The sequence below is a fragment of the Chrysemys picta genome, chromosome 1 (assembly GCF_011386835.1).
Source record: "Chrysemys picta bellii isolate R12L10 chromosome 1, ASM1138683v2, whole genome shotgun sequence".
NCBI lineage: Eukaryota > Metazoa > Chordata > Testudines > Emydidae > Chrysemys > Chrysemys picta.
Genome location: NC_088791.1, coordinates 30,577,388 through 30,599,281, shown reverse-complemented (window position 1 = coordinate 30,599,281; position 21,894 = coordinate 30,577,388). Strand labels below are relative to the sequence as shown.

Genomic DNA, 21,894 nt, shown 5'->3' with positions numbered 1-21,894 from the left:
TCATGCACTAAGCTCCAGAGGACCCCCATTCGATCCCGATGACAGGGGGTCTGCCAGCAGGGGGTCTGCCAGCGTTACACATACAGTACAAAGCAACCTGATACTGACTAGGAAAATGGTGAGCTGCCATTGTTAAGCCTGATTGTCTAAGGGCAGGTCTTCACTCCGGGGTGTGTGTGTGTGTCGATTTAAGATACACAAATTCAGCTACGCGAATAGTGTAGCTGAATTCAACGTATCGGAGCCGACTTACCCCACTGTGAGGACGGCGGCAAAATCGACCTCCGCGGCTCCCCGTCGACGGCGCTTACTCCTACTTCTGCTGGTGGAGTAAGCGCGTCGATTCAGGGATCAATTGTCGCGTCCCGACAAGACGCGATAATTCGATCCCCGAGAAATCGATTTCTACCCGCCGATTCGGGCGGGTAGTGTACACCTAGCCAAAGACAGGAATAGGCAACTGGTGGCACGCATGCCAAAGGTGGCACGCAAGCTGATTTTCAGTGGCACTCACACTGCCTGGGTCCTGGCCACCGGTCCGAAGGGCTCTGATTTTAATTTAATTTTAAATGAAGCTTCTTAAACATTTTAAAAACCTTTTTACTGTCTCCTCCAGCTGCGACCAGCTTGTTTGTCTCATCCTCCCTTTATATCTTATCTTTTAGACTGCAATACATCTGAGAACATGAGAATTTTGCTGTTGAACTCGATTCACCACTAATCTTTCTCTGACTTTACCCAAGGAAGAAAAATAGCAATTTGGGAAGTAGTTAGTGAGGCTATTTTGAGCACTTGCCTAAGCAGTGCATCACTTTCTGGGTCACTTGCAGATTTTTTTCTTTGAGGGAAAGATTCTAACAGAGATGGTGGTGGTTTTGGTTCGTTATCCTTCCATCTGTCTGGGTACTTATCTTCCATCACCATAGTATCTCAGCACCTAACAACCATTAATTGATTTTATCTTCACCGCACGCCTCGGAGGCAAAGGAACATCCCCATTTTATAAATGAGAGTCTGAGGCACAAGGTAGCTTAGTGACTTGCTCAGAGTCACATAAGAAGTCTGTGGCTGAGCTGAGAACTCAGGTCTCCTTATAACTGCACAGCAGACTGTGCTTTGTGATCTCTTAATTGCTTTTATTTCAGCAGCCATTTTAGGATAAGATAAAACAAAACAACAACAGCACCCTGCCCCCCAACGCTCCCACCCCCCCCCTCGGTTCCAAGCATGGATTTATTTATTTCTTCTGTACTCTCCCCCCCCGCCAATTTTTTTTTTTAAATCAAGAAATCTATATCTTCTGTGACAGTTCTGACAACCCCCCTGCCTTCATCTGAATTCTTTATGTATATATATGAAAACTTGATGTTTTATTTTAAAAACTGTTTAAAGGGATACTGTCAAAGTTAACAGGCCCAACAGGTAATCTACCCTTAAAGTAAATTAAAAAAAAAAAAAAAAAAAGTTGCCCTCAGCTGACAGATTTTTCAGGGCTGACAGGTCAGGATGGTTAAAATATAGGGCTGTCGATTAATCGCAGTTAACTCACGCGATTAACTCAAAAAAATTAATCGCGATTAATATCTGCACTGTTAAACAATAGAATACCAATTGAAATTTATTAAATATTTGTGGATGTTTTTCTACATTTTCAAATATATCTATTTCAATTAAACACAGAATACAAAGTGTACACTGCTCACTTTATATTATTTTTTATTACATATATCTGCACTGTAAAAATGCTAAACAAAAGAAATAGCATTTTTCAATTCACCTCATACAAGTACTGTACTGCAATCTCTTTATCATGAAAGTACAATTTACAAATGTAGGTTTTTTTGTTATATAACCGCACTCGAAAACAAAACAGTAAAACTTTAGAGCCTACAAGTCCACTCTCTCCTACTTCTTGTTCAGCCAATTGCTAAGAGAAACAAGTTTGTTTACATGTACAGGAGATAATGTTGCCCACTTCTTAATTACGTCACCTGAAAGTAAGAACAGGCATTTGCATGGCACTGTTGTAGCTGGCGTTGCAAGATATTTACGTACCAGCTGTGCTAAAGATTCACATGCCTCTCCATGCTTCAGCCATCCTTCCAGAGAACATGCTGATGATGCTTGTTAAAAAAAAATGTGTTAATTAAATTTGCGTCTGAACTCCTTGGGGGAGAACTGTATGTCTCCTGCCCTGTTTTACCTGCATTCTGCCATATATTTCATGTTATAGCAGTCTCTGAAGATGACCCAGCACATATTGTTCATTTTAAGAACACTTTCACTACAAATCTGACAAAATTCAAAGACGGTACCAATGTGAAATTTCTAAAGATAGCTACAGCAGTCGACCCAAGGTTTAAGAATCTGAGGTGCCGTCCAAAATCTAAGAGGGACGAGGTGTGGCGCATGCTTTCAGAAATCTTAAAAGAGCAACACTCTGATGCTGAAACTATAGAACCCAAAGCACCAAAAAAGAAAATCAACCTTCTGCTGGTGGCACCTGATGCAGATGATGAAAATGAACATGCATCAGTCCGCAGTGCTTTGGATCGTTATAGAGTAGAACCCGTCATCAGCATGGACACATTTAGTGCATCTGGCATGTAAATATCTTGTGACACCGGCTACAATAGTGCCATGCAAATGCCTGTTCTCACTTTCAGGTGACATTTTAAACAAGTAGCAGGCAGCATTATTTGTTTGTTTTGGTTGTTTGAAGGACCATGTGCTGTGGCTGGCAGTTGGAAGCTGTGAGCTTCAAAGGAAGGTTTGAAAGCTAGAAGCCTCTGGTAAGTGGCTGAGCCTTAATCAGTGGGCGGGGCATTCATACAGGCCAGGGCTTTATAAAGCAGCGCACAAGCGACCAGGGAGCTTTTGCGACCAGGGGCTGCTAACAGGGAGTTTCGCAAGGGAGTTAGGAAGAGGGCGAGGGTCCCTTGCCGGTTCTATCTGTTTTCTCTTTATTCCCCTTAATACTTATAAACCAACTACATTCAAAACTTCTTGCTTAAACAACCCTTTCAGCGGACAGGGGGCTGCAGACAGGAGTGTGACAGAGGGAGGCTTACGATGGTTAGGAAGACCCGCAACACCTGTGCCAGCACTGCTTCTGTCTCCTCCACCTGTGCCTGTAGCCAGACAGAGCACCTGAGCATGGATGCTTCTACCCAGATCCTGGTGTGGTTTTGCAGAGACTGTAACTTGCAATTTCCACTTACTGATATCCAGGCTGGGGGGACCATCCAATGTGAGAGGTGCCTGCTGGTGGAATCTCTCAGGCAGCAGGTGGGAGAGCTACAGGAGGAGGTGGCTAGGTTGAGGAGCATCCGAATCCACGAGCAATTCCTCGACAGTGTCCATGTGGAGACAGCTGAGGTAGCTGTCCCAGTACACAGGACTGCTGATACACCACTGGTGGAGGAGGAGATGGCTCAGGGTGGACATTGGCAGCTGGTTACTTCTGGCAGCAGGCAGTGCTCCACCCCTGCTCCGAACCCTCCTGCCGTGGTAATAGGTAACCGTTATGCTCTTCTTGATACAGGAAAGAAGGAATCACTCCCTACAGTAAAGGAGGAGAAGCCTCGTACCCCTAAGGCTGGGAGGTCTGCTGCCACCACTGCGAATAGGAAACGTAGGGTAGTGGTGGTCGGAGACTCTCTGCTGATGGGGACGGAGGCGCCCATCTGTCGCCCTGACATTTCATCTCGGGAGGTATGCTGCCTGCCGGGAGCCCATATCCGAGACGTTACGAAGGCATTGTCGAGGATTATCCAGCCCTCTGACTACTACCCCATGCTACTCATCCATGTGGGCACAAATGATACTGCACGGTGTGACACTGAGCGGATCAAGAGTGACTACAGGGCTCTGGGAGTATGGGTGAAGGAGTTTGGAGCGCAGGTGGTATTCTCTTCAATTCTTCCTGTCAAAGGTAGGGGCCCGGGCAGAGACAGATGCATCATGGAGGTGAATGCCTGGCTGCGAAGATGGTGTCACCAGGAGGGCTTTGGCTTCCTAGACCACGGGATGCTATTCGAGGAAGGACTGCTAGGCAGAGATGGCATTCACCTTTCGAGGAGAGGAAAGACCCTATTTGGACACAGACTGGCTAACCTAGTGAGGAGGGCTTTAAACTAGGTTCGACGGGGACAGGTGAGCAAAGCCCACAGGTAAGTGGGGAACATGGAGACTGGGGAGATGGGTTGGAAACGAGAGGGAGTGTGGGCTATATTGTCAGAGAGAAAGGAGGGTCAGGACAAAACTGGGAGGAAAGATCAAACCAGTATCTTAGATGCCTATATACAAATGCGAGAAGTATGGGCAATAAGCAGGAAGAACTGGAAGTGCTAATAAATAAATACAACTATGACATTGTTGGCATCACTGAAACTTGGTGGGATAATACACATGATTGGAATGTTGGTGTGGATGGGTACAGCTTGCTCAGGAAGGATAGACAGGGGAAAAAGGGAGGAGGTGTTGCCTTATATATTAAAAATGTACACACTTGGACTGAGGTAGAGATGGACATAGGAGACGGAAGTGTTGAGAGTCTCTGGGTTAGGCTAAAAGGGGTAAAAAACAAGGGAGATGTCATGCTAGGAGTCTACTACAGGCCACCTAACCAGGTGGAAGAGGTGGATGAGGCTTTTTTTAAGCAACTAACAAAATCATCCAAAGCCCAAGATTTGGTGGTGATGGGGGACTTCAACTATCCGGATATATGTTGGGAAAATAACACAGCGGGGCACAGACAACAAATTCTTGGACTGCATTGGAGACAACTTTTTATTTCAGAAGGTTGAAAAAGCTACTAGGGGGGAAGCTGTTCTAGACTTGATTTTAACAAATAGGGAGGAACTCGTTGAGAATTTGAAAGTAGAAGGCAGCCTGGGTGAAAGTGATCATGAAATCATAGAGTTTGCAATTCTAAGGAAGGGTAGAAGGGAGAACAGCAAAATAGAGACAATGGATTTCAGGAAGGCAGATTTTGGTAAGCTCAGAGAGCTGATAGGTAAGGTCCCATGGAAATCAAGACTGAGGGGAAAAACAACTGAGGAGAGTTGGCAGTTTTTCAAAGGGACACTATTAAGAGCCCAAAAGCAAGCTATTCCGCTGGTTAGGAAAGATAGAAAATGTGGCAAAAGACCACCTTGGCTTAACCATGAGATCTTGCATGATCTAAAAAATAAAAAGGAGTCATATAAAAAATGGAAACTGGGACAGATTACAAAGGATGAATATAGGCAAACAACACAGGAATGCAGGGGCAAGATTAGAAAGGCAAAGGCACAAAATGAGCTCAAACTAGCTACGGGAATAAAGGGAAACAAGAAGACTTTTTATCAATACATTAGAAGCAAGAGGAAGACCAAGGACAGGGTAGGCCCACTGCTTAGTGAAGAGGGAGAAACAGTAACAGGAAACTTGAAAATGGCGGAGATGCTTATGACTTCTTTGTTTCGGTCTTCACCGAGAAGTCTGAAGGAATGCTTAACATAGTCAATGCTAATGGGAAGGGGGTAGGTTTAGCAGATAAAATAAAAAAAGAACAAGTTAAAAATCACTTAGAAAAGTTAGATGCCTGCAAGTCACCAGGGCCTGATGAAATGCATCCTAGAATACTCAAGGAGCTAATAGAGGAGGTATCTGAGCCTCTAGCTATTATCTTTGGAAAATCATGGGAGACGGGAGAGATTCCAGAAGACTGGAAAAGGGCAAATATAGTGCCCATCTATAAAAAGGGAAATAAAAACAACCCAGGAAACTACAGACCAGTTAGTTTAACTTCTGTGCCAGGGAAGATAATGGAGCAAGTAATTAAGGAAATCATCTGCAAACACTTGGAAGGTGGTAAGGTGATAGGGAACAGCCAGCATGGATTTGTGAAGAACAAATCATGTCAAACCAATCTGATAGCTTTCTTTGATAGGATAACGAACCTTGTGGATAAGGGTGAAGCTGTGGATGTGGTATACCTAGACTTTAGTAAGGCATTTGATACGGTCTCGCATGATATTCTTATCGATAAACTAGGCAAATACAATTTAGATGGGGCTACTATAAGGTGGGTGCATAACTGGCTGGATAACCGTACTCAGAGAGTTGTTATTAATGGTTCCCAATCCTGCTGGAAAGGCATAACGAGTGGGGTACCGCAGGGGTCTGTTTTGGGACCGGCGCTGTTCAATATCTTCATCAACGACTTAGATATTGGCATAGAAAGTACGCTTATTAAGTTTGCGGATGATACAAAACTGGGAGGGATTGCAACTGCTTTGGAGGACAGGGTCATAATTCAAAATGATCTGGACAAATTGGAGAAATGGTCTGAGGTAAACAGGATGAAGTTTAACAAAGACAAATGCAAAGTGCTCCACTTAGGAAGGAAAAATCAGTTTTACACATACAGAATGGGAAGAGACTGTCTAGGAAGGAGTACGGCAGAAAGGCAGACAAGCTAAATATGAGTCAACAGTGTGATGCTGTTGCAAAAAAAGCAAACATGATTCTGGGATGTATTAACAGGTGTGTTGTGAGCAAGACACGAGAAGTCATTCTTCCGCTCTACTCTGCTCTGGTTAGGCCTCAGCTGGAGTATTGTGTCCAGTTCTGGGCACCGCATTCTAAAAAAGATGTGGAGAAATTGGAAAGGGTCCAGAGAAGAGCAACAAGAATGATTAAAGGTCTTGAGAACATGACCTATGAAGGAAGGCTGAAAGAATTGGGTTTGTTTAGTTTGGAAAAGAGAAGACTGAGAGGGGACATGATAGCAGTTTTCAGGTATTTAAAAGGGTGTCATAAGGAGGAGGGAGAAAACTTGTTCACCTTAGCCTCTAAGGATAGAACCAGAAGCAATGGGTTTAAACTGCAGCAAGGGAGGTCTAGGTTGGACATTAGGAAAAAGTTCCTAACTGTCAGGGTGGTTAAACACTGGAATAAATTGCCTAGGGAGGTTGTGGAATCTCCATCTCTGGAGATATTTAAGAGTAGGTTAGATAAATGTCTATCAGGGATGGTCTAGACGGTATTTGGTCCTGCCATGCGGGCAGGGGACTGGACTTGATGACCTCTCGAGGTCCTTTCCAGTCCTAGAATCTATGAATCTATGAATCTATGAATTATCTTCTGCAAATGTAAACAAATGTGTTTGTCAGAGCTATTGGCTGAACAAGAAGTAGGACTGATTGGACTTTTAGGGTCTAAAGTTTTATATTATTTTATTTTTGAATGTAGGGTCTTTTTGTACATAATTCTACATTTGTAAGTTCAACTTTCATGATAAAGCGATTGCACTACAGTACTTGCATTAAGTGAATTGAAAAATACTATTTCTTTTGTTTTTTATAGTGCAAATATTTGTAATAAAAAATAAATATAAAGTGAACACTGTACACTTTGTATTCTGTGTTGCAATTGAAATCAATATATTTGAAGATGTAGGAAACATCCAAAATATTTAAATAAATGGTATTCTATTATTGTTTAACAGCACAATTAATTGCAATTAATTTTTTTAATCGCACAATTAATGTTTTTAATCGCTTGACAGCCCTATGAAAATACCCTCTACTCTGCTGGCCACCTAACCATAAATGCAACAGGAACAGCAGGTTTATTTGTGATTGTGGACCTAATATACATATTGCTTTGTCCTGTTGTTCTGCTGCCTCACTCTGTTAATAGTTAATGGAGACAATATTGAAGTATAGATCCACGATTTCTAAATTTCCTGCTACCTCTTAAGAATGGAAGCTGTCAGGATCAGCATAGGAAAAATGAAAGTGACTCCATACTCCATCCTCAGAAAAAGGATAGTTTGTCAGATTTTAGGCTTCATAGTGAAATTTGAAGAACCTATAACAGTAAAAAAAACATTTTTTTCATTTCTATTTTCATATTTTCTTGTATTTTGTACATGACTATTCTGCACAATGTATTTACTCAAATGGGACAATATGGCCATGTTGTTATTTTAGGACTGCACCAATAATGGTGATTCCTACTGTACAAAGATCTGCAGTTTTCAGCTTTTGGCAAATCTGCAATTAGAATAGCTGTATTCTCTTCACGTCTCTATTTACTTAATTCAGAAAATATTTTATTCTTATTTCTGAAAATGATCCAGTGAGAAAGAAAAGTAATAAAATACTGTTTTCTGCAGCCTATTAAGGCTGTGGATATTTTAGTTGACTGAATAATTAGATGAGGGTCACATATATTAAGAAAGAAATCCCTCTAGGGGTACTTGATTAGTAAATGTACTCCTTCTGTGTGTTAGCAATATGGCAGATCTAGTTAGCCTCTTCAGTTAATTATTCACTCTGTTGTGCTACCATTTTAAAAATACAGGAGCAATTATATTCATGCCTGTAATCTATTAACCTGAGGTCTCCGCAAGAGAAACAGATTCCCCAATACTTCAGTTTTTACTAAAATAACTTGTAAATGCAAATCTTTATAGAAAGGTTCTGAAGATTGCAGTTTCGCTAATAATATTTTTACTGATACTGCCTGTAATGCAAAACAAGCAACTTCATTTGAATTGACAAAAACTTCATTCTCAGAGTATTTACTGATCTCAGATTGATGTACAAGGGGGATTTATGCATCTAACTCCTATGAAGAAACTGAGAGAGACTCACAGGTTTTAAATATACAAATACACACATACATTTTCATCATAAATAAAATGTCTTTTCAAAAGTGATTCATAGTATACCTGTCATATATCAGAAGCTACTATACAAATTGATCAATGGCTTGGAAAGCTGAGTAATAATGGGTTTATCACTGTACTGGACATGAAAATAATACAGAAGGGTCATTTACAAACAGCTAACGGACCCTTTGCTAATAAAACTCTACCTGCTGAACCCTCCAGGAAAATCTACTATCTCCACGAAGAAAAAAAGTATTTAAATTGCTTTTCAACAATCTTATCTGATATGTACTGGTCCAATAGAAAACATGGGATGAATGTATAACTTTCCAGAGTCTTTACAAAGCCTTTTAAATATTTTCTCTAAAGTTTCACCTACAGGCAGGTAACCAAGATGATCAGTAATACCTAAATCTCTTTGAAATTAAACAAACTTTTAAAATGTCCCCATAGCAGGAATCTATTTAGGATTTCTAGTCTCTCAAAATCTGGTCTCTAATTGTCCAATTTACTTTTTGATGAACAAGGATACGTTAAAAAAATCAGAATAGCGAACTTACATTCTTGGAGGTGTGCCAACAACACCCTTATAGCCAACTGACTAAAAAAGTAAAATGCACATAGCTCTTGCTAATGCCTCCCTCCCTCAGTGCTAATGCACTATCTAGCGCATAAAGTCATAGCCATGGGTGCTGATTTGTTTCTATCCACAGGCTGACTGTGTCCAGAACCAATCTTGGGGGCTCACATGCACAGTTCCACTGTATTGAGGATACAGATGCGTCAAGAGTAACTACAGGTCTCATTATTTCCCCCCCTCTCCCTTGTAGAGATAAAGTCTTACATATTTTGACAATTAAAAGTCTCTCCCTGTTGCCCTCTGGATTGGCCTTGGGGTAGGAGTGTAGATGAAATGCACAAACAGAAGTCACATTGTTTGCAGTGATAGACTTTCCCTGGTTTCTCTGTTAGGAAGTGAAGGAGCAGTTCAAGAGAGGCAGTGTGGTCTAGTGGATTAAGCACAGGTTTAAGAATAATCAACTCCACATGCTGGGCCCTCACTTCTCCCACAGAATGTGGCTGGTAGTGATCTCAAGATTCCCACTCCTCTTCCTTCCTTTTACATAAAATGAATCAGTACAGAACAATCTTACAAACCAACCCCAAAATATTTGGTCTGGCCTTGGGAACAGTGGTGCGATTGCTGTACGCAGGAGTCAGGAAGGTTGGTGGTGCATGCAAAAATTGTTTTTCAGGCCCATACAAAAATGCCAAGGCCTGCCGTGTCTATGCTAATGAGTTAGATGAGCTGTCCCTCTATGTTTCACCCTGCAATATACCTGACATATGAGTCATGTTTATGTAACAGATCAAACATGCAACATCTCTTCTAGCCTCTTCTCTGTGGAAACTCACCCGCCTCCCAATTCCTTGTTGTCAACCAGACAGTTATGCTGGCTGCACATTTCTCATGGCATACGTTTGGGTTTTTATTTTTGTGGGTTCTTTTCATCCCCTGGGGCCACTGTCTGCCATGGGGTTCCCTACATTTGAGAGAATCAATGTATCATATTTTTCCTGTAAAAACATTTTGATACTCCAATTTTCTTCTCAGGTTTCCATGGCAACTTCTGCAACATAAACAGCCTTGCTGGCAGTCTCAAGGGACTGAAATCTCTATCTTCCTTTCCTCCACCATACAGATATTCTTGATTTGGAACATACTGTACTTGTGAATAATTGTCATTCACTGTAAACACACATGCAGTGTTATTGCTACAAAATAGGAACAGAGGAAACATTTAAAAAATATCTATAGTATTCTACAGAAGTAGTCCAAAACATTACAAGTTATAGTAATTTTATGATGTTTAGGGGCCATTACTGAAGAATAATGCAGATTTTGTTTTTATTTAAGAAAAAAAAAACGCAGGGCTTTCTATAGGTCATTCTAGTCTTACACAGTCTGCCAGCCATGCCTTACTTAGGGGAAGAATACTACCAACTTTTGAGTGGGAATTATACCTTCAGAAGAGATATGAATGTACACTGCAAAGAAACTATATATGTGTATGAATTGGAGATACTGACAGTACAGAATTTCTCTTTGGGATCATCTAAACAGCTTTCCATCTTAAATATACATAGGATTCTTAAGGGGATTGTGCCAACATCAATCCAGCTTCAGACAGAATAACTTTATCAAATGAAAAAAAAAAAGACACATATTGAAGGATGCAGAGGAAGGCAATTTCTGCCCTAGTGTCAGTATGTACACACTACATGAGGGTACCATTTCTTAATAAGAAACTAAATGTACAGCTATTAGATACCTATTACTCTGAATAACAATTTTGGGCCTAATTCTCAGTCCTTACTCAAGTTCAGTGAAAATTCTACCTCTTCTCGTTTTATAGAGATTTTTCTGCACAGGGAGCCCAGGATTTGAGAAACCAACAAAGGGCTGCACTAATGTGCACTTAGGCTAGCTTGGAACCCAGATCCCTGGGGATTCCCTGTGAATCATCATGCAGCAGGGACTTGGGAGCAAACAGGGCCACTTTCCTGGTCCATAGCCATTCCCCTACATGTGCATATGGGGGAGAGTGTGAGGAACTGTGGTAGCTACTCCACCACAGAGGCTAGAACAGAAGCTCTGAGTGGCTCGTGTGCCACTTCACATCCTGCAGGACCTACCTTTGGAGAATTTCTCCAGCACACAACCCCGATTATCAATGCAATGGGGCCAAGATTTGGGGCTAGCAAAAGCTGTACATGCTTGTAGCGAGGCGGTGTGGCTCCCCGCCACCCTGGAGGGGGAAGAGCCCATTCGGAGGCCGGAGTGGACGGAGCTAAGGAGCTCAGAGCCCGCCCCTCAGAGGGTCAGGCGACGACCCGGAAGTATAAAGGCTTGCCCTCAGAGCTCAGTAGGGCCCCAGCCGCTGGAGAGACCAGATGTCTCCAGCCTAGCTCGTGGCTGGGAAAACCCCGCAGCCCAAGGCGGCTGCCAGGCCTGCCCTGCGCCCGATATCCGGAGGAGCTGCTGGGCCTGCCCTGCGCCCGCTATCCAGAGGAGTTGCCAGACCTGCCGATCAATTCCTGCCCTGACGAACCCATGATCCTGGATCCCCCAGAAACTGACACCAGGACCCAGGTAGGCCCCGAGGGGGAGTGTGGAAGTAGCCCGGGGGCAGCTGACCCCAGTCTAGCTGCAGCACTGCCAGAGCCTATGTCTGTGTGTTGCGGCCAGGATCCCCACTGACAGCAGCGGGTCTTCTGCCGCTGCTAGGGCCCTGGGCTGGGATGCAGTGAAGTGGTGGGGCCTGCGTCCCCCCTGCCACCCAACTCGTGGGTGGCAGACTCCCCCTCTCCCTTGCCTGAGGAGGCTGGGACCTGTTGTTGCCCCGCCCTGATCTAGGGCCTGGACTTAATCCTTTTGTACTTGTTGCTCAGCCCTGACTGAGGGCCTGAGCCCCTGACTCAGCGTTTGTTGCCCCGCCCTGACCTAGGGCCTGGGCTTAATCCTGTTGCTTCCAATTACAGCAAGGGCTGTCTAGGGAGACCCCCCCAAGCTCAACGGGGTGTAGTGAGCCGGTGTGGCTCCCTGCCACCCCGGAGAGGTTGAGTCCCGGCAAGCCCTTGTACAATGCTAAATGTGGAAATGAGGCTATATTTTATAGACTTATAATGTGAGTGTAAGAGTAGGGGTCAGAGCTGGGCTGGGTCCACACATCAGGGACAGTAGTCAGTGAGCAGGGGTCATAGAAATCGCTAGAGCTGGGTTCAATAAGCAAGACTCGGGGTCAAAGTCAGGTCAGGGTCGCAGACCAGAGATCAGAGGTAGTACCAGACTGGAATCGGGAGGCAAGATCAGATTCGGACTGGGATCAGAGAAGAAAGGTCAGGAGCCAAGATGAGGTCTGGAGTTACAGCAGGCCTGAAGACTGTGTTGTTGCACAGAGAACTTCCTGCAGCACCCTCCAGGCTTAAATAGTGTGGATGGCCAATCAGGGGGCCACAGGGTACTGTCACTCCAGATCCCTTCAGTGGTACTTCCTGTGGTGCCTAATCTCCACAGTGCTCCCTGGCTGTGGCTCTGTATGACTTCCTGGTGGCATTGTGAGAATGTCAGCTGTTCCAGGCTCTGCAGACCCAGATTCTCATCTCTGCATCCTTACATTACCGCCCTCTTCAGGGGTGCCCTCCCTCTGGGTGGGCACTGGACCTGGTTTATGTGGGTCGTCTTGATGAAACCTTTTTACTGGAACATGGACATGGGCAGTAGCTTCCCAGGAGTGTTCTTCGGGACTGTACTACCTCCCAGCCAATTAGGTAGTACAGTCTCCCGCTCTGCAGTTTAGAGTCCAGTATAGCGTGGATTATATATTCCTCATGCCCTTAGACTTGGATTGTCAGGGGAGGCTGTTGGGACTGATCAGGAAAGGGATCTCTCTAGAAAGTTTCAGGAGGGATACATGGGGAGGGGGGGGAACATACATAGGATTCTTAAGGGGATTGTGCACAGCCCTGTACAGAGGGCAGTGGCTCAACTCGAGCCTGGAGCACAGAATTCTCTTCCTGGAACTGTGCTAACTGCTCAAGGAGTATCTGACTTTCCTCTAAGAGCTGTGCCATCTGGAACTGCAGCCGATGGTTCTTGGTTTGGAGTTGCATGACCTGCTCCTGCAGGTCTGGGGTCCAATGGGTGATGGTAGACCCATCCCTTCCATATCCTTGTTAATGGGCTCCTGCAGAGGAGGTTGGAAGTGGGTCTAGGCAAACTGTAAGAGACTAGGGCATAGGCGGTCTGGTCACAGCTGGGCTGGGTCCACACATCAGGGACAGTAGTCGGTGAGCAGGGGTCAGAGGAATCACCAGAGCTGGGTTCGTTAAGCAAGAGTCAGGGTAAAAGTCAGTCTGGGATTGGAGACCTGCATAGTACCAGACTGGAATCGGGAGGCAGGATCAGGGTCAGAGTCAGGCTGGAGTCAGAGACCGGAGATAGTACCAGGGTAGAGTCATGAGGCAAGAGTCCGGGTCAGGCTGGGATTGGAGACCAGAGATCAGGAGATGAGGTGAGGTCTGGAGTTGCGGCAGGCCTGAAGTCTCTGTGATTGCCCAGACAACTTCCTGGGGCACCCTCCAGGGTTAAATAGGGTGGCTGGCCAATCAGAGGGCTGCAGGGTACTGTCACTCTGGGTTCCTTGGGAGGTACTTCCTGTGGTGTCTATTCTCCACAGTGCTCCCTGGCTGTTGCTGTGCATGGCCTGCAGGTGGCACTATGGGTATCACCTGTCCTAGCTCTGCAGATCTGGATTCTAGTTCCCACATCCTTACAGTGAGTACTGTAGTAGGTTTTCCTCCTCTTAGGCAGGATTTTCAGAGTAACTATAAACCTACCTGAGTCTAGTTCTCTGGTGAAATGTTTAGATCATTGCCTTTACAATAACTTCTCTGATGGAACAGAAGTATTTTTTACCTTCATACCTTATTTGTGTCAAAAGACTTTGTAAAGAAGAGTACTATGGAAGCATAAATCAGGAATATAAAAGATTACAGATGCCCATTTCATTGCAAGTTAAACAAGAAAACTGCTTAATAAATAAGTTTGATTTATCTAGCAATTATCTGTAACAAGTTTATGTCTCCATTTAAGTCTTACTGTATACTATTACATCTTCTCTAGCTACAGAGATGGTACTTAACCTTTGTTTCATGTACTCTACCATTTTGACCCTGAATATGAAGAAAGATCTATTATGACAAATAAAGGCATATGGGAGCTCCTCTGAAAATCAAGATTGTGCAAGCAACAGGGGAAATATTCACTATATGCTCAAGAGCATGATGTAAGGCTCTGTAGGACTAGAACCCAGGTCTGTTGAGCCTGGAATAGTTGACATTCCCACATCACCACTGGGAGGCTATACAAAGCTCAATCCAAGGAACACTCTGGAGATTAGGCACCACAGGATGTACCACCTAATGATCCATACTGACAACCCCATGGCCCTGTGTTTGGTCTATGAGCATTATTTAACCCTGGAGGTTGCTTCAGAAAGTTGTCTTGAACAACCACACAGGCTTCTGGACTGCTGTGAATCCAGACTACACTTCACTTTCTGATCTCTTGTTTCCAACCCCAGGCTGACTCTGACCCTGACTCTTGTTTATCAGTCCCAGTTCTAGTCATTATTCCAATCCCTGCTCGCTAGCTATCGCTTTGTGGCCATCCTTGACTGGTGAACACAAGCTGAGACTGCCTACACCCTGGTCCCTTACACATGAGATTTTATAGCCTTTATTTTAGATTTGCTTTTTAAATACATATTTTATTGGTCAAAAAATTATCCAACCACTTTTAAAATCAAGCCACAATATGGTGATGCAGCAAAGCAGCAGTGTTGCTTTTTCATAAGTGAATAAATATAAAATCCATCAATCAAATGGAATTATATCACTCACCTCTATGCCTGGAACGGCCCAAGAGATTGGACATAACATTTTAATGTATAGAGAAGAAAGATGAGGTCCTTTTTAGAGACACTTTACACTTATTATTTACTGAGTTAGTTTGATATTTTCATTTCCTCTGAGCCCTGGGCAGTGGTGACTCATCATAGCTAAGGCACCTGATTTTGAAGTTGGAGAAAGACAAAAAATAGCTCCAATAAAAACTTTTAAAACTTTTCTAAAACACTTTTATGGAACATGTGGCATAAGCAAAATACATGGTAGTGAGATGAGGTAGAAAGGTTTTATCAGCAGTCCTGGACGACCTATATAATTCCCTTGTGGCTTCACACTATCCCAAACTCATGTTGATAAAAACTTTACACTACACTATCACAGGTTCTTGGTCATAAAGTGATTGCCTTATAAAAGTTAAAACTATACAGAATCTTTCTAAGGGTAGGGAAATGCTTTGCTACCTCATGCACAAGGGCATGGTAACTGCTGATGTTTTAGTGGGAACCTCTCTGTGTGTATACATATATATTCACACACAAGCACAAGGTATACAGTGTTGCCACTTTAAAAATGTGGGAACCCACAAATTCTTGCACACACCATGCAGCTGACATTTTAGACTTGTTCAGCTGAGTGACTAGGCCTATCAGCCTTGCCCTAATTTTAAAATGTTTGAACAAAGGTAAGGTTTAAAGAAACTATTTTAAAAGAAAATGAAACTTCACAGCTTCAAATGCAACTGGAGGGCGTGGGAGAAGGGGAAATTGTCTCAGAAGAAAAAATCCAAAACAGCAGGGAAATGTAAAGTGTCCTTAGAGTTGGTCCTAGTGGTTTGCCACTCTCTTTGTGTTGCAGCACTTAAACATATGTGTGTACAGCTGTGTCAATACACAAACATACCCACTATATGGCCTTTTTAGTCACTTCATCTGAGCAGCACAGAAGGCTGCATAATTAATGTATTTCAAAGCTATCATTCAGTCATAGCACGAGTACTAATTTTTCATCGTTCTTTGCAATTAGTGTTCCAAAAAATCTGATGTGACCTTTAAGGCAACCATCATAAGTACTTCACTCCTAGACAGCTTTTATTTTCCTTGAAAAATGAAGTCTACATGGGACCTTTTTCACACTGGAAATGCATATTATACATTATAATGAAATAATAATGTCAAAAATACCAGTCAAAAGATCAATTTTCTGGAAAGATGTTTAAGAATACCATTTTCAATTAAAGCATAAATGCTCACAGCAGCCTGAAATTAAATTCTGATTGAGGCAAGTTATGAATTAAGGAACATAAACTCTCAAAGTGACATACCTGCCCCATGCTGCTGCCATTGTAGATTCTTTCTTAACCGGAACACATGAGGACTCAACAACACTTGACTTGTTCAGTTTGTAGCAGAGACCACAATCTGGATCTAGCATGCATCCATTACAATAACTGAAAAAGAGAAACAAACAGACACGCTAAACAATATTTTCTTTACCTATACATGTGAAGTGAAACACTTACTAAGAGTTTGTACTGAACATGCATATTGAAAAGCATGAAGTTGTGTTAGTCTTTTCTTCTTCTGTGCCACATTCTAGTGAATGGGCAGTTCTGCGTCCCCTATCAGTGCTATTGTGAATAGTAAAATAATGCATACTAAATTGCAGCTGATCAAATACTGGGGTTCTAGGAAAATACACGTGGAACATTTTTGGTTGAGAAACAGAGAAAGTACCTGTAAGTGTATGAGAATGGTGAAGACCCCAGACATAGAAAAAGTAAATCTCACCTAATCTTATACAAAGGTGAGTAAATGAATCAAATGATTTTAAGAGGAATTTAACCAGAAGCTAAATTTAATTAAAATCTACATGAATAAATAACTGTGACATATTTGTACATTAATCTTACATACCAAATGGTTAAAATGAATGGCTAACACACAGTGACAATTATAGTTACAATGCCCATATATGTTGAATCCTTTTAAACCACTGTATGAGAAAATAATCTTGCAGAAAGAAAATAGTAGCTGTATAGCTATTAGTTTCATAGCCTCTCTTCTACAACATAAAAGGCAGGGAAGAAGAACGATGGTCCAGTGATAAGGGTAGTAGTTGGGGCCTTAGAACAGTGGTACTCAACCAGGGCCCCAGGGTCCCCTGGGAGGATGTGAGCAGGTTTCCCCCTAACACCAGCCCTGGCTTTTATATTCAGAAAACCAGTTATTGTGGCACAGGTGGGCCATAGAGTTTTTATAGCATGTTGGGGGGGCCTCAAAAAGAAAAAGGTTGAGAATCCCTGCCTTATAGGATCAGCTTCAGTTTCTTGCTCTGCCAAAGACTTTTTGTGGTGGTCTTGAGCAAGTCACTTAGTCTCTCTCTACCTCAGTTCCCATCTGTAAAATGGGGATGACAGCACTTCCCTATCTCCCTGGGGTGTTGTGAGGCTATAACACATTAAAAATTGTGAGGTACACAGATACATATTCCCTATTATTGGAGTAAGTACCAAAGAGATAGAGTAGCCTGTTCTTCCCCCACTCCCCTCCACTATCTCTCTCAGCAGAAAGAGAAGAACAGTGGCATAGACATAGAATCAAAGAAGCATGCTGACATTTTTTTCATTTCTAAAAATTTATTATTTTTAAATTAATATATTTTTTATTCTGATGTGGCTTCTGGAAGTTGAAAACCCAAATTTTATTCTGCCTTTGGGAACTTGGTAATGTATATACTGCAGCTTTTGAATTAATAATATAGCATCTAAATACAAAATCTGACTGCTTCAAGTGTTGTGGTCCCTTTCATATTCATGATTTGATCTTTAAAGTTTACTTGCATATAATTAGATGAATATATCATGTATGGTATTAAAAGCAACAGTGAAAAGGAAAAATAAGCTGAACAACTAAATAAACATTCTAAAATAAATACCAGCAGTAAATAATAGTAATAATAATAATTTTTCTTTAAAAAAAAAGCATGAACAAAATAAATAAAAGATAGCTGTGCTGTTTGAATCAAGTCTACTAAAAAGGAACATACTTTTTCTTATGAGACATGCTTTCAGGACAGAAATTCAGTTATGTTTTGTAAGTCATTTAGGGCTGGGATTGTCTATTTTCTGTGTTTTAGAACACCCAGCAAAATGGGGCCCCAATCTCAAACTGGGCCTTTGGACCCCATCATAAGGGGGAAGGATAGCTCAGTGGTTTGAGTATTGGCCTGCTAAACCCAGGGTTGTGAGTTCAATCCTTGAGAGAGCCACTTAGGGATCTGAGGCAAAAATCAGTACTTGGTCCTGCTAGTGAAGGCAGGGGGCAGGACTTGACCTTCCAGTTCTATGAGATAGGTGTATCTCCATATTATAATATAAATATTTACTACTGCTGCTTTGTTGCTATGTTTCAGTTGCAAGAATTTGAAAAAACTTACATCCTAACACCATGTTACTCAAGGTAAAGTATTTTGGAGCATTTAGAGTTTTTTATATGGATTTAAAGGAACAAACTGTAAAACTATATAAAAGTTACTGTTACATTTACCTTCTTAGGGGCCTGTGACCCTGCACTGACCCAGCTGGAGTTAATCGCACACTGTGGGCTGAAGAGGCTATGCCCCCTCGCCCCTGCTGGGCATGCTCAACCTAGAGACAGAATATAAAAGGGAGTGGCCCAGCTCAGTTTGGGCTGGCTGAGCAGGAGAGTGGATACATGCTGCCAGCTCCTGCCAGAGAATTACTGGAGCTAGAGACTGTGGCGGCCGAGCCAATGGGATCGATGGTGGAACCCCTGATAACCCCGGAGGACAAGAGTGAGCTGGAAGGCCAACCCCCCATGAGAACTGACAGAGCAGAAACCATGGGTAGGAAGCGACCCAGGGAACATGACTGTTAAAATAGGAAACAGAGCTGAACCATCGACTACTGGTTTCACAGGGTGCTGGGTCGGGACCCGGTGTAGAAGGATGGGCCCGGGACCCCCTACCATACCCCACACCTACTGCAGTGTGTGGGCACTGCTCAAGGACTCTGGCCACTGGGCCACACTGCCCCTGAGAGCAAGAGCAGCCCTGAGGACTCTGGCCACTAGGCCATGCTGCCCTGAAAGCAAAGGCAGCCCCGAGGACTCTGGCCACTAGGTTGCGCTGCTTTGCTTTGTAGACTAGGACAGCAGTACCTAGTCTAGCCACTTGAACCATAACCCCTATTTTGTCCCATGCGACCAGACACCCCATGACGGGATGTATCTATGCCATGACAGTGCCATGTCTGCAGTCCTTACTCACATGAATGACAAATGCTGCAGGAATGTACCCTAGAATGTCTTCCCTCTCTGATCTTTCAGAACCTGAATCTGCTGACCTGCAGAGCACCGTTTAAGATCTTGTTGAGGCTTCTTGTGATGGTGGTACATAATTCATGGCATGAGGAGTAGAGATGCATTGGAGAATCAGAGGGGGTGACCTGCAATTTATTTGTTCTCTCAAGCTCTATGGAGACTCCTGTCACTAAGCAATTAACATTTTTTTTAAATGAAGGTAATTTCCATTCAAAAATTTCATTAAACTGTTAGGCTGTAATATTTATCAATTACTTAAGGAGGGAAAAATAAGACAATGTTATATTTATCCTAAAATACAACAATAAAAAGTCTGGAAATTCCCGATTAAAATTAAACTTTAAAAAAATCCAACATTAGAAAGTGTCAATATATAAAATTAAGGAGACTGATTAGCTCTGCCCCGTATCACAAAAAAACTAGAGGAAACAATCCTAGTCGTGATGTGCATTTTCATCGTCACAATGACTCAGAAAAACTGACAAGTGATCTAACTGTACTACCTTCCTAGTGCAGATAGACTAACTGTACACTCAAATTGTGTACTCCAAAATCCCTCAGTTTCATAGGCGAATTAAACCAACAGGCAGATTTAGGGTATTTAAGAGGTCCATAGCTGCAGGGTTAAAATTTTACTTCTCAACGTCCTTCAAAATTGCCATAAAAATGTTTCTAAATTGCATTCAGATAAGATGAGTATGCAGGGTATTAGGTTGACAGGAGCTGGGGGCAGAGTTAAGGTTGTTTCAGTAAGCTTAATTGTGCACGTCTCTGCTTCATTAAGTTTGGGATTTCTTTAAAATGTAAATGTTACCCTAGAATTTCCAGACCGTTGTGTTTTTGAGAAAATTAATATTTGTAAGGACATTTTCCCTTTATATAACACATAGTTATTTACAACCTTAGCTAGCTTAACAAAATATTTTGCCTGGGATTAACCTATTAAATCAAATATTTTTTACAGAATGATATAAACGGCAGAAAAGATGAGTTTTCAAAGAAAAAGAGGTAGTAGAGGGATAAATCAACTTTCCTTCACTCATCCTGATATATAAAGACACACAAATCTAATAATTTGTACAACAGAAATAGAAAAAACTTTCAGGGAGAAGTCAATTTGAAAGGTAATTTCATCATAAGAATATTTCTCTTACAAGATTTCATGAGAAAAATGTAGCCCTGCAATTATCAATTGCAAAAGGAAACAATTCCAATATTATATTAGAGAGTCTTAATTACATTTTGTAAACTACTATTTGACAGGAACAGAAGACTTCAAATAAACCAGGATAAAGAGTTTTTAAAAAATCGTAGAGGTGTATGTGTGGGCATGGAGATTTCACATATGGCATATAACGGGTGTATAAAAAATTGCATGACCTACTAGTGAAAATGATGCTGTGTGACAATGGAAGGCTATATTTTGGATTTTAACATTGTGATAACACATGCCATATGATTTCTTTTTAAGTGTGTGAAAACCCTCAAACTTAATACCATAGAGACACAGCTATAGACTGTATCATCTAGGCCAGTATCCTGGCTTCAGAAGTGCTCAAGCTGAAGCTGTGCCACATACTGCTGCTGTTGGCTCTCAGCAAGCCATCTGATGAGTTTCTTGACCTCCATTCTTTCTGGTTGGGAAGGTTCACTGTTTTATTGTCCAGCAGAAGGGGGAATTCGATTTGCTGCTGCACTGGGCTTGTCCCCCTGTTTCAGGGTTAGGGCGATACCTGCATTCTCCACCGAGTGTAGTGATCCCTTGCTCTCGAGGGCAGAGGGAGACCACTCTGCCTCGCTACAGGCAAATGGTAAACAATAGTCTATAGGGGGAAGCTCCAGTACTCTGGGCGGGACAGAGCACAGTCTTTAGCTCAGAGCCCTCTGGCTGGGACAGACAGCAATTAACAGTCTATAATGGCAGTCTATAAGGGGGCTCTGACCCTCTGGGTGGGGCATAACACAAACAATCTTTAGCCCGAGCCTTCTGGCTGGAACAGTCTATAGGTGCAGGCTTCTTGATCTAGGATGAGTTTGCAACCACCCCAGGAGTGGGATGGCAGCTGTGGGGGAAGGGCAGGGAGACCCAGGCCCACCGTACTCCACCAGGTCCCAGTCCAGGGCCCTATCAGTGGTGGGCAGTCCTGCCACTGGGTTAATGGGGAAAGCCCCTGAACCAGGCTTCCTCACTTCCTGGTAGCACAGCTGACTCAAGGTCTGGCTCCCCCAGGCTACTTCCTACCCCACTTAGTCCTGGTCTACACTATGAGTTTAATTCGAATTTAGGAGCGTTAAATCGAATTAACGCTGCACCCGTCCACACAACGAAGCCATTTATTTCGTAATAAAGGGCTCTTAAAATCGATTTCTGTACTCTTCCCTGACAAGCGGTGTAGCGCCAAAATCAATATTGTCATT

At 42.7% G+C, this 21,894-nt stretch overlaps 1 protein-coding gene across 2 annotated transcripts in view; it reads right to left on the bottom strand.

Moving 5' to 3' along the window:
* Window positions 1-21,894, bottom strand: part of SLC2A13 (solute carrier family 2 member 13) — a 323,282-nt gene that overhangs the window by 48,613 nt on the left and 252,775 nt on the right. Inside the window, exon 7 of one of the 2 annotated variants that reach the window (XM_005286828.4) lies at window positions 16,458-16,583. The exons of the other annotated variant lie outside the window; for it this stretch is intronic. Within the exon in view, the coding sequence (XP_005286885.2) occupies window positions 16,458-16,583 (126 nt within the window). The remainder of the gene's footprint in view (window positions 1-16,457; window positions 16,584-21,894) is intronic. 2 annotated transcript variants of the gene reach the window in all.